A 12,397-nucleotide genomic window follows, 5' to 3' on the forward strand; every position below is an offset into this window, starting at 1 on the left:
GGACCATGTGCAAGCAAAGTACAGATGAAAACTCATAACAGACCCTCAGAAGGGAATATGATCACCACAAGGGTTTCTACTGAAAAAGGATGCCTGGAGAAGATACCTGCCCAGGAGAAAGCAGCTTCACTGCCTCCAGCCTGTCGGGCTTGACAATGCCCTGGCTCATCTCCCCTTGGCATGTCCCTCAGCCCCATGTGCGGCTGCAGGGGTCAGTTGTGCAATGGAATAACTGCTTTTTGAGCAATTGAAAAATCCCCTGTGTATCTTGCGCAAAAGGCGCTTCTGGAAAACAAAATGAAACAGGCAGAGGAAAAAGGTAAAAACATTGGCACATGCCCAGCCCTGTTCCCCACCCCATCCTCGCCGAGGGTTTAAATGTTGGTGTCCCCCACCTCTCACGCTCGCACCTCTCGGGGACACGGCAGCATGAAGGCGGCGGCCGCCCTCCTCCTGGTGGGGATGCTGATCCTCTGGGCAGAGCTGCCAACAGGTAGGCGATGTCCTGGGATAAGGCACAGGGGGGAAAAGCTCAGGTGCTGGGAAGGAGCCGTGTTTACATGGATCCTCGAGGAGGGAAGGGAGAGGGGAGAGGGATGTTTGTCGGGAGCATCTCCCCAGTGCCCCTCAGCTGCCCTGGAGCAAACCAGTCCCTCCTCTGGCAGGCAGCGCCTGGTCCTGTCCCCCCGTGCGCTTCACCTGCGCTCTGCACAACCCGCGGAACCAGTGCCTCGTCGACCGGCACTGCCCCCGCGGCAAGAAATGCTGCCGGTCCTTCTGCGGGAAGAAGTGCCTCTCCAAGCCGCCTGCCATCCCCATCTCCTACGGTAGGAGCTCGGGAGCCCCGCCTGCTCCCGGAGCAGAGCGGGGTATGACGAGGGGGCTCTGGGCAGGGAGCCGTGTCCAGCTGCCACAGCCCCCGGTCAGGCTGCTGGGGTGGCTGGGAGCAAACTTGTGTGCTGGGGTGAACACCAGAACCAACCTCTTTCTTACTTGTCTCTCTTCCAGTGTGAGCTCCGGCTTCCAGGATAGACTGAGGGTCATCTCAGCGCTCCCATCCCACCTCAGCTGCAGGATCACTCTGCGACAGCTGCTGCACAGTGCTCTGTGCTGCCGGCTTCCCTTCTCCCTCTGCTTCCCCATCGCTCTTCTAACAAATAAAACAGGCTTTTCCCAAAGGTGTTTGTGATGTGTGACTCCTTTCCCCACCTGCTCCCTCCCCTCCTCTCCATCCAGAGGTACACAGTTCCATTGCTGCTTTCACCCAGAATTTCTGCCAGGGGAAGAGGATGAAAACAGTCTGGCTACACACCTGCAATGTGCTTAGGGGCTGGCTTTGGGAAAAAAATCTATCCAGCGGCACACAACTTCCAGGAGGAGAGAACAGTGGGAAGGGACTGGAACAAAACATGACAGGTTGCTTCAGGAAGGCTGGAAGGGGCCCTGGAGAGCAGTGTGTCCTCAAGGCCCTTCCAGCTGTGGAAGGGGACTGACCCTGCCTGCCCAGGGGGATACAGAAGGCAGAGCCTACCTATGAATACCCTGCTTTGGGCACATCTAGAGAGCAGACAAGGGGGTTACACAGACCCAAACCCCAAGTGGTGCTGGACCCCTCACTGAGCCTGAGCTGGTAAGGAAAATTCAGCTGAAGAATCTTGCCTGGAGAAGCCTCAGCCAGGGCAATAAAATCATAGCTCAAAGGGGTTCTTGTAATTTTTTTACAGCTGAGTGCCAGGGACAAAAACTCAGGAAATGCCAAGAAACAACAGCAGAAGAGAGTGTGTGCAGCCTGAGGGACCTGCTTGCCTCTGTGCGGTGGCAGAAACAGACACTGCCACCATCCACTGCAGAGGCAGAGCATCACCCAGCCTCATGCCCAAAGAGGGCCTGCCAGCCTTCCTCAGCCCACTGCTGATGCCAGGCTCGCTGAGAATGTCCCATTCTCAACAACCAGTCCCAGCCCAGACTGGGGGAGGAGGTTGGTCTATGAGCTGATGATCCCCACGGCCAGGCACGAGCAAATCAACCTGGAGAGCAGCACCAGCTGGCCAGATTTTAAACTGCCCACAAACACAGCAGGATGAAGACTCTGGCTGTGGGGATGACACCTTGCATGGCTCATGGGAGATGGTGGAAGTTTCCTGGCCGAGTCTGGGGAGAATATCTGCTGGAGCGAGTCTCCTTCTATGGTCACATTTATATAGGTGACCTCTTCTCTGTGGAGGAACACAAGGGGGAAAATACTCAGAAATTACTTTGAATGAGAAGGAAGAAGTCCTATGGTGAAAAAAGAAACAACCCTCTTTGCTTAGCCTGGCCACGGGAGGGCATAGAGAACTTGAGAGCTCATGCAGCGCTGGGGAGGCTGAAAATGCCAGGTGATCCGGCAAGGACAGGAAAAAAAGAACTGGGAGCTCATCAGGCAAACTCAGTGTAAAACCAGACATTGCTTCTGCCCGGCGTAGTGTCCTTGCAGGGGAAGGCTGCCCAGCCCTCTGCGCAGGGAGAGCTGTGCCACACAAGCTGCGGGGTTAGAGAGGCTGAGCCCCAGCGCTCCCGCAGCCATCCCCGCATCCCGGCACGGGGCTGGGCAGCCAGGGCAGAGCAGCCTGATCGCACCTCCCGCGGTCATTAGTCACAGATCACAGCCCTCCTCCTCCATCAGCACCAGCTATTATCAGCATTTAAGTAGGCATTTCCATACAGCTGGCTAATTTGATAATGCTGTAATTATCTTGGTTTGTTAACAAGATTAAATTGCTAATTGGTTTGATTAAACACAGAGCTCCAGGCACGGGTTGCCTCTCAGCTGGCCCTGCATAACCCGGTGGATGCCATGCCCAGGGTAGCAGCTCCTCTGCAGAGACAAGGAAATGGCAGAAAGGGTTCATCCTCCCAAAACCTGCTGTCTGAAGCCTCCAGATCTCCCTGCGAGAGGTCCCTCTTCCTGCTCTGAGACAGCTTTGCTCGTGTCACCACTGTCACCCAGCTGCTGGCCCAGGAAGGCAGAAGGAGGTGGCTTTGGGCCAGCGGATGCTCTGGGGACATCTAGTCTGTCTCAGTCCTGCTGCTTTCTGTTTTGGAGTCCTTCAAGTCAGAAATCCCTGAGGCAATGCACCAACTGTGCCTCCACCTGCTCTGTGTCAACAAATCCTCTGCCTTTCTCTTCCCAGGCACAGGTCCTTGTCTCCTGTGCACAGCTATCATCAGCTGTGCTGGGGAGCCTGGGGAGCTTCCAGCACTGGATTAGACTCACATCTATCCCTTCCATCATGCAGCACCCACCTAGGAAGAGCTGTGCGGTTCACAAAACACACAGGTCGGAATCACTGATTGTTGTAAGCTCCTGGCAGTGTGAATTGACTGAAATCCTTTGATTCAGGTCTCTGGGGAGGAAGGGAATTTCCTTCTTTGTCCTAGGTAGGTGCCAGCAAGACAATGGGAAAAGCAGTGAGTGCTGTGTCAGAGAGATTCTTCCCACGTCACCTGTTTCCCCAAGGCCAGAGCAGCTTGGAGATGAAGGTGTTAATTTCCTCTGCAAGGGAGTCAGGATTCAACATTTCTGCTACAAGGCCCAAGAGGTCTGGTGCTTCGAATTGTGGGCAAAGGCTGCACTTAAGGACCCAGCTTTGAGTCAGAAACATCCATCATGGCGTGCCAGAGCAGCAGCACCACTGCAGGGCAAGCAGCAGGTCTGGCTTGCTTCATCTTCCCTCAAAGCAAAGGTTTTCAAGCCAATCACTTTTGAACAATTCCCAAAGGAAGCATCCAACACTCCAGGGGATGGGATTCAGAGTGTCTCCCCAGGGATCCATCAGCACCACAGAGCATCCTTGCTTCACACAATTTCCTTTGTTCCACTCTGAAATTACACAGGGCAGAGGATGGAGAAGTCAGGTCTCACCCACAGCACTGCAGAACATCTTTTAATATTTTCTTGGAGCCTCTCCCCGCATACGTTATGGTCCGGCTTGGAAGACTGCGTGGTTGGGGTCTGAATACAGAACAGTTTGGTGCTCAACAGTGGTGTGAGACCTTTTCAAGAGATGATTCAAACCAGCCTAATAAGAATTGCTACAGCTTTGACAGCCTTTGAAAGGGAGGGTTATTTAGCTAACCTAGCCTAGGAGTGGGAATCTGTAGTCTCAGCAGGACCTCAGCAATCACATCAGTTCCAGAGGAGAAAATACCCTGGGCAGAAGAGATCCACTCAGCAACAGCTCTGCCCATGGTCAGGAGCTATGCACAGCCTTCATAATTCCTGCTGAGGAACAGCAATATTCCAGGAGGGAAAAGGAGTCAACGGCATTTTGTTCCCCACCATAAAAGAATACACACCTCTGCAGAAAAACAAACCATCCTCACAGTTAAAGGTCAACAAATGTAGGAATTCATTCTATGCTTTGATCTGTGGGATGGTTTGTACAGACTCAGCTCCTCACCTAGACTCAGACCCTCTCCAGTGGCAGGGAGGGAATGGTCTGGGCCAGAGCTGTCTCACATCAGTTGATGCCCTCCAGCATTTTCTTTCTGAAGACAAAAGGGTGCTTCGTCTTACATGGCCAGGATACACCAGTGATCTTTCCCAATGCCCTCCCACCCTCACCAGTGAGCAGCAACACAGGACACCAGCTCCCACCATGCTAGGAGGGCAGAGGGGAATCCTGGAATTACGTGGTGGAGGGAGGCAGCCTCTGCCACCGGGACAGATTTGAGAGCAGGGATGGAAGCTGTCCCTTCTGCCTGGCTCTGGCACATCACCCCAGCTGTGCACTGCCCCCAGTCCCCTGCATGGTGGGGAGGCCCAGAGTGCTGGGGGCTGGCAGGGGATGGAACCATGGCTGAGGGATGCCAGAGCAGCCCGTTGTGATTTCTCTGCTGCCTAAAGTGCTGCCAATGCTCACAAGCTGCTTGTGACGAAGGCCTTCAATCTGGCAGGGAACAGCTCTGCCTGCCCCAGCCAAGAGGCAGCAGAGCTGTGCTGAGCTGCTTGGCTCCATCCCCCTCCATCCCACCAGGAATCCTCCAGGCTGCTCTTTGCTGCAGCTGCACAAGGTTGTGCACACCCAGGAAGCCTTTCAGATGCTGGCAGGACTTCCCTGAGCCATGGAGCCAAAAGGAAGGAAAACAGATGAGGCACTGACAGCATCCTGTAGCTGAGGGAGATCCCTACATGCCAGCAATCCTTTTCCCCATGCAGAAAGACAGGAAAGGAGACATCTCTTTCCTCTGCAGTAAGCCATGCTGCATGAAGACATGTGAGAGCTCAGCAGTAAGCTGCCAGTGACACAGGCAGGGCAGCTGGACCTCCTTGTGTCCCATGGCAGGTAGGGCAGCTGGGTCCATCATCCCTGTCCTTTCTGTAGCCCCATCTCTCAGCAGGGCACTCCCTCCGCAGTCCCTCAGAGAGGCTGATGTCTGTGTTCAGCCAAACAGCTGGGATGTTCCACAAATAACAGCTCTGGCAAAGGCTGGTGATGCACTCGGAGACATCACATGAAGCAGTTTGCAGGGAGGAAAGCAGCTCCCATAGATGCCGGCCCTGCACCAGCCCCTGCTCATGTACCAAACTGCAGCACAGATCTCACCTTGCAGCCCACACACTGACGGTCATAAACTCACCATCACTCCCAAATCCACCAGCACAGGAACAAAGGTACCTGCACACCCATTGCAAATGGGGCTGCTCACCGGCAGAGAGCCCCTCCCAGCTGAAACCAATGCCTCCCTGCAGCAAAGTGCTCTGAAAGAGGAGGGTGAGCTGTTTATGCTATAGGGCAGCCCAAGGAGCTTCTCTCTCCCCCCAGTTCCAGCTGCGGAGGGGAAGCCATTTCCCAGTTCTTTCAGGTCCCACCAGCAGCATTGCATGGGGGAATTCCAGTCTCTTCAGCCCTGCCTGTGCCAAGGCACACACAGATGCTCCTTTCCCTGACATTATGTAGGTTAATAGCATGCAATGTGATGGCAAGACACAGGGAACTGCAACGCGATGTCAACATTTAGCTTTTACACATTTGGCTAATTAGGAAGCAACCTGTGATTCCCTGAGAAGGAGGCAGGGCTGCTTTGCCCCACTCCCTCCCCTTCTGTATCCCATCCCTGTTCAGATGGGATAAACGTCAGCTCCCTATTTCTGGAGTTTGCTGGTCGCAAACGGTCTGTCCCAAAATGCTATTCCCAGGCAGTGGATGTCAGAAATCATTATACTAAATAAAGCTTCATGAATGATTCATGAGGCTGGATTTCACATTAATCAGGGAGAGATGGGCAAAAGCAGAAGAGCATCGCAGACCGCCCTGCCGCGTTCCTGCGCAGCCGGGCAAATGGGGAGCTTTGGACCTTCAAGGCACAGATCAGAGATCTGGTGCCAATCAGAGGAGCACCCTGGTCCCAGCATGATTAGAGCCTGACCCAGCAGAGACCGAAAGAGGCAGTGGAGTGCTGCCCAAATACCTTTCTGCTTCAGGAACTCCTGTGACTCGATCGTGTTAATGAGTGCCAGGGCTGCTGCATCCCAAGATTCATGACTGCTTTCTGCAAGAGATTGGGAATCCTGTACTAACTCCTTGGCTCTGTGCATGGTGGCCTCTAAAAATAGAAAAAAACTTTCCTGAAATGTCATCAGGAGGCTCTTTCCAGGGCTCAGGCAAACAGGGTTTCTGCCTGAATGCCATGCTGCATCCCAGCAAACAGACAGACATCTTCTTGGGACACAAATACTACTTCTACTGCTCCAAGAGTTTGGAAAGAAGGTAGATGTGTCCTCTCTTGGTACCTGAATGTGCCTAAAAAGGCAAGCCCTGAACTCCCTCAGGACGAATGAAAGAATGAGGGGTACCCTCAGCATTGCAGCTGGTGGAAGGAGGTAATGAAACATGGGATCCTGTGTGCATTTTGCATGAGCAAGTGCCTGTGTCTCCCCCAGCCATCCAGACTCAGCCAGAAAGCTATCATCCACCTGTATTCTGCATCCTGCATCCTTGGCTTCTCCTCTGCTGCTTGCTCAAAGATTCCTGGTAAAAACCCCTCAAAACTACAAAAACCTAGTGACAAGCAGCCAGGATGGCTGTACAGCAGGGAAAAATCCATAGCCAGCATAGCAAACCTGGGCTCTGACATGGAGACAGGAGTGATTCTCCATGCAGCAGCAGAGGAATATCTATCAGGAGACTCAGGAGATGTCAGACACCCCTGCTTCCCCCTGCTGTGGCTCTGCAGCCTTCCCAGGGCTGGCAATGAGTCACCAGCCCTGAACCACAGAACCACAGCACGGCTGATCTGCTGCCAAGGGCACATGGGGTCTTAGGGGGTCCTATGCCAGTCTGCCCCCCCAGAGCCAGCTTGCAGCCCTGGGTGTCATGTCACCCCCTTTCCAGCACTCCAGCATCTCCAGCCCCACATCCTCCTCTTTGGACTGAGGTGTTCTGCCCATGCTGGGATGATGTCTAAGTGGGGGAGCGGCAGAGATAGGATGGAGGGAGCCAGCAAGTCCTTGGCATCCTTCAGAGCCTCAAGACCTGAAGACACTCTTGCAGCAGAGCTCTCTCACCACCCCAAGCACTGCCTGAACCTTCTGCAGAGACAGGAGAGCAGACTCTTCCCTGCACCCAAGCATCTCTAGCTGCAGTTGTCCCTTCATGTTCATCCCTGTTAGCACAGAGGCAGCTGGAGGCAGAGCTGGAATGGGAGCAGGGTGCTCACTCGGAGCCTCAAACCACCAGGACACTTCCACCTGCAAAACTACCACAGTGATAATTCACCAGCAATTTATAGTTTTGAAATTCTCAGCTGTGTCATCATAGCTGGGCAAAGACTGAAGAGCTCCAAACCCAGGGGCCACTCTCTGTCTCCAGCTCTGGTGGAGAGGCAGAGCCTCAATGCAGGTTTGCTGCCCTTGCTTCCACCATGCCAGGCCCTCAGCTGGGTTTACTGTGGGATGAAATTATCTACAGGACCAGATAAATCTCAAGGAAATCACCCTTTAACTTGAACCCCTTACTGCATGAAAAGACTGATGTCCAATTTGCCTCATTGTATCATTTCTAAAGACTAATTTATAAGGCGTTTCCACGTGCAGCACAGCACAGGGGCAGGTGATGGATCTCCCTGCTCCACCCAGCCTGGCCTTGCTGGCAGGAATCAGAGGCCAGCTCTGGCTCCCTCCATGGACACGGCCTCAGCTGTGCACAGCTATCAAAAGCAAAATGCAGGGCAGGTGTCCTCACTGCACGAGCCTGCAGAGAGTCAAAGCTCCGCTGCACTCTTGGTGACTTGCATCATTCGACCTGCAGTACTGTAAAATTCAATTACAGTTAAAGTTGTGCTTCCATCTTCACCTGTCTCACTCCTGGCAGAGAATCCTAGAAGTGGGCTCATGCTGCCTGTGCAAGTATGGGTGTGATGATTGGGTTTTGTGGCTTTCTCTGTTCTGGTAAATGAAGTGTGACTGGACTGACCCCAAGACCTAAGATGGGTGTCGGGGAACAGAGCAAGTCCTGCCATTGACCCCTCCTCTGACACCACGCTGCCCTTCTGCCAGCATCTCTGCCTGTGGCAGCTCCTAGCCCTGCTGGGAATGGCCTGGAGAGGGCTTGGCCCATGGGAAGCCCTGGCCCAAGATGCTCCAACAGGTTAATGATGAACCTGGGAATAGCCTTTATTTTTGATTAGTTCAATTTTGGTAACGTGTCCTGGGTGTTGGAGGTTGGGTGAGACAACCTGGAGCAGTGACAGAGAGGATGGAGGGGATGCAGCAGATGGAGATTGCAGGTTGCTGTAAGATGGAGGCAATCCATATGCTCAAGGCATGTGGGAACTCGCCAGATTGTAAATCAGTGCTCTGAAATGGCTGACCTTACACTGCAGCATCTCCCTGCTCCCTGGCTGGAGGCTCTCCATCTATATAAAAAATAGCTGCTGCTTTGGTGCAACTCTCTAGATTTTCTCATGTTTCCTGTTAGAGTTTCGGAGTCCAGACACAAGTCAAGGTCTGCAGCAAGTTCAGTGGATGTCCATTAATCTTTCCTGGCTCAGGCACCCAGTAAGCTCAGTAAAACTCAAGTCCAGAAAAGTTCCAGGCTGTCAGAGGGATGGACTGTTGCAGACCATACTGAGACCCTGTCCCAGGCCTGCTGCAGGTAGAGTCCAACAAATCACCTTTCTGCAGGGGGCTGGGTATGCAGGTGTATCCAAGGGCTCCAGAGACTGAATGAAGCTGGTTAATTAATTTCCAGCATGGAGCAGGCTGATGTCCCTCTGTCAATAGCATGTACAGACACCCTGTGGCTCTGGGAGGTTGTAGGGATAGAATCCCGTGGAGTTTGTGTCCCCGCTTTTCTCCTCCTGCTCAGAGGAGAAAGCTCACTTTCTCTCCCTCCACCTCATGAACTGGCTCCAGGGAGAGGCAAGGAAACTGGGACAGTTGATGGCACAGGGATGGGAACAGCCAATGGGATGGGAAGGAAAAGCCCAAACCCCTCTGGCTGGAGCAACCCCCTCCCATAGCTTGGGGAACAAACACACCAGTGAGCACAGAAAGCACCAGGAAATAACAGTATTAAGGAAAGCCCATGTATTTAGCATTAAGTCTTTGCCACTGAGAAACACAAGACCAGGCTTTTGCGCCTGCCCTAATTTAGCTCTTTCCCTCTGGAAAGGACTATTTGTGAAAAGCTTTGTGCTCATGTCCCCAGCATTAATCAGCCCCTGTCAGCCACCAGCTCCGTGGATCCCCCTGCACTCACAGGTGCGCTGCTCTATCCCACCCTCTCACGTGGCAGTGGCTCCAGCCTTCCACAACAGATATCCAAGGGGCTCAAAAGTGCTTGAAGATTTTTCTTTTAATTAGAGGAGCTCTGGAGACATGCTATATTTGTATATATTTCCTTCTATTTTTTTAATTTATTGCCACATCAGCTATTAAAAAAAAAAAAAGGCAAAAATAAGAAAGGAAGGGAGCTGCCACAAGCTGAGCGCCTTTTGGGATGACTCACTGCAGCACTGAAATGGCTGCTGGCTTCAGACTCACCCTGCCTCTGCGATTTGCTTCCAGACTGCAGAAGAGACCACGGCAAGAGGTTTTGCCCCCCGTGCCTGCGTGGAGGATTTGCCATGTGGTTATCGACATAATCCGCTCCGGTCTTGGGCAGGCAGAGACTTGCCTTCCTCAAGAGAGGAAGATGGGGGGAGACATAAAAGGAAGAGATGGCGAGGCATTTCCAGCTGACCTGATTTTCTGCTTGTTCCTATCTCCACGTCACTGCCAGTTAGCTCAGGAGTGGCAGCGGGGGGCACGGGGCCGGCCCGTGCAGTGGGGAGCTGAGCCTTGCCAGGGGCATCACAAACACAGCTGTGCCAAGGAACAGCCCTTACACCTCAATTTGATGGAAAACAGCCTTAAAATGGGAGTCTCCCTTTCCTGCTACAGCTTGCCAGTGTCAGTGTGAAGGCAGGCCAACAAGCTCTGGTTGGCTCGCAGCAGCGTCAGGCCTTTTGCCTCTGAATTTGTGGAGAAAAGGGAAAATTCACCTCAAGTGCCATTGATGCAGCAGCCAAGTCCCCTCTGAAGGATGCCATGATGCCAGCACAAACCTGCACGGGGCCTCTGCAGCCTGGGAAGCGAACTTCCCTTCTCTGCAGTTGCTTCCAGCCAGAGCCTTGAGCTGCAGCAGGAAACATGGAGGTATCTCCTCTCCATCTCTCCTCTCCGTGTCTCCCCAGCCCCTTTCCAGGGTCCTCCCTCCAGTCTGGGGGCAATAAGCCCTGGCAACTCCCCTCCTACTCACAGTTCAACTCCTACACATGGTCCAGGGGCACTTAGCAAACCTCCTTGTACTGGGAGAGCTGATTTTGGGGGGACAGGGCTGAGTTCTACTCTGTAGTAGAGCATAAACAGGGCTCTGGTGCAGACACAAAGTGCCAGATGGAGTGGGCGCCCTTGCAGCGCCAGGCACAGCTCCTTCCCTGAAAAATGGCTGGATGAGAACTATTTTCAGAAGGGAAAAGAAAATTCACCCTGATCACCATATGTCAGTGACAGGCAGAGAAAACCCCACGTGGGAGCCAGCCCTCCTCCTGCCCCGTGGGCTGCACCCCTCTAGGGCTCAGCACCCACCATCAGCCAGGCTCGCAGCTGCCTGGAGCAGACAAAGATGGGCATGTTTATCTTGCAGCTTCCAGGGATGCTCAGCCATCTCTAATTGCCATAAAAATAAATGCTTTTTGCTTCATATCACAGAACAGAGGAATTTCCCTCAGGTTTTTTTCTTTTTCTTTTTCTTTTTCTTTTTCTTTTTCTTTTTCTTTTTCTTTTTTTTTTCTTTTTCCCTCTTTTCTGAGGCCTCCCTCAAAGTCATCCCTTCCTCCTCCCTCCGCTGCCTCCTTGCCATGTAAACAAGCGCAGGCACACGCAGTCTGACACATCACACACATGGAGACACGCTGATGGCCCTGCAGCGGCCAGCGCTGCCTGGCACAGGGACAGGACTGGCAGAGCACGCGGGAGGCGGGCGTGCGGGCAGGGGGAAGGATGCTCGCCACCAAAAAGAGCTCTCGGTCCGCCTCGTGCAAGCTTGGAGAAGGCTGAGAGCCCTCAGGCTCCAGCCCCTCGGACTGCAATCAGCCAGCCGATGGAAGGGATGCAGGGGGTGCTGTGAAGTCTCGCCCCGTGTCTGTCTGACACGGCTGCTCAGCGCTGGCTGCCGGAGCAATGAGCCATCGCTGCGGGGACATGCGGCCCCGGCCGTCACCCTGGGAAGGTCCCTTTCCCACCCTCTCCTCCCCACCCCTCTGCTTCAGCAGCTGATTTCCGGGGCTGTTGGTGCCCTCGCAGTGCTCCCCGGGCTGTCTGGGGATGGCCCCGGGCGGCGGCGGCAGCTCGCTGACCTGAAACCCAGCGTGTGCCATGCCCGGGACTCGCTGCCTTCACCCACCTCCCAGTGAGCCTTTAAAGAGACACCGAGGAGCTCAGCGAGCCAGGGGAGCGCTTCCCCGCGGGGCTGCCCCGGTGCCCTGCACACCCCCAGTTCCAAGGAGCAAGATGGAGATGGATCGCATGGAGGGTGACAGCGAGGGCAGAGGAGCATCCTGTGCCCGGCGCAGGGCGGCACCGCTGCCGGGGCCCTGCTCGGCCTGAACGGGCACGGCCCGGGACAGCCCGGCACTGCCAGTTCCGGGGGCTCAGCCCCAAGGGCAGCGCTTGCCACCCGGGCAGCTTCGCAAAGACCTGGGGTAGCCCAGGACCGGGTGAGACGGGTACCCCCAACGCGGCTGCCGCAGCCATCCTGTGAGCTCGCCCGCCTTCCAAGGGACTTCTAGCAGGTAAGTCTTCAGGGAAGCCAGGGGTACCCTCGCCTGGTCCAGATTCCCGGCTCGGATCCGCGTGACAGCTGTGGTGGTG

General features: G+C 54.3%; 1 protein-coding gene across 1 annotated transcript; it reads left to right on the forward strand.

The window, feature by feature from the left end:
- Positions 1 to 358: 358 nt before the first annotated feature.
- Positions 359 to 1,172, forward strand: LOC134051485 (veswaprin-c-like). The gene is made up of 3 exons (XM_062505242.1): positions 359 to 493; positions 666 to 827; positions 1,009 to 1,172. Exons 1-3 carry the CDS (start codon positions 379 to 381, stop codon positions 1,011 to 1,013), a joined length of 282 nt encoding a protein of 93 aa, XP_062361226.1. The 5' UTR covers positions 359 to 378; the 3' UTR covers positions 1,014 to 1,172.
- The last annotated feature ends 11,225 nt before the right edge of the window (positions 1,173 to 12,397 follow it).

The sequence above is a fragment of the Cinclus cinclus genome, chromosome 18 (genome assembly GCF_963662255.1).
Source record: "Cinclus cinclus chromosome 18, bCinCin1.1, whole genome shotgun sequence".
Lineage (NCBI taxonomy): Eukaryota > Metazoa > Chordata > Aves > Passeriformes > Cinclidae > Cinclus > Cinclus cinclus.

Excerpts from the sequence above, each read along its gene's own strand:
- LOC134051485 (XM_062505242.1), top strand. The coding sequence starts at position 379 with ATGTTGGTGTCCCCCACCTCTCACGCTCGCACCTCTCGGGGACACGGC. Across the intron at positions 494-665 it reads CTGGGCAGAGCTGCCAACAG|GCAGCGCCTGGTCCTGTCCC; the intron begins GTAGGCGATGTC and ends CTCCTCTGGCAG.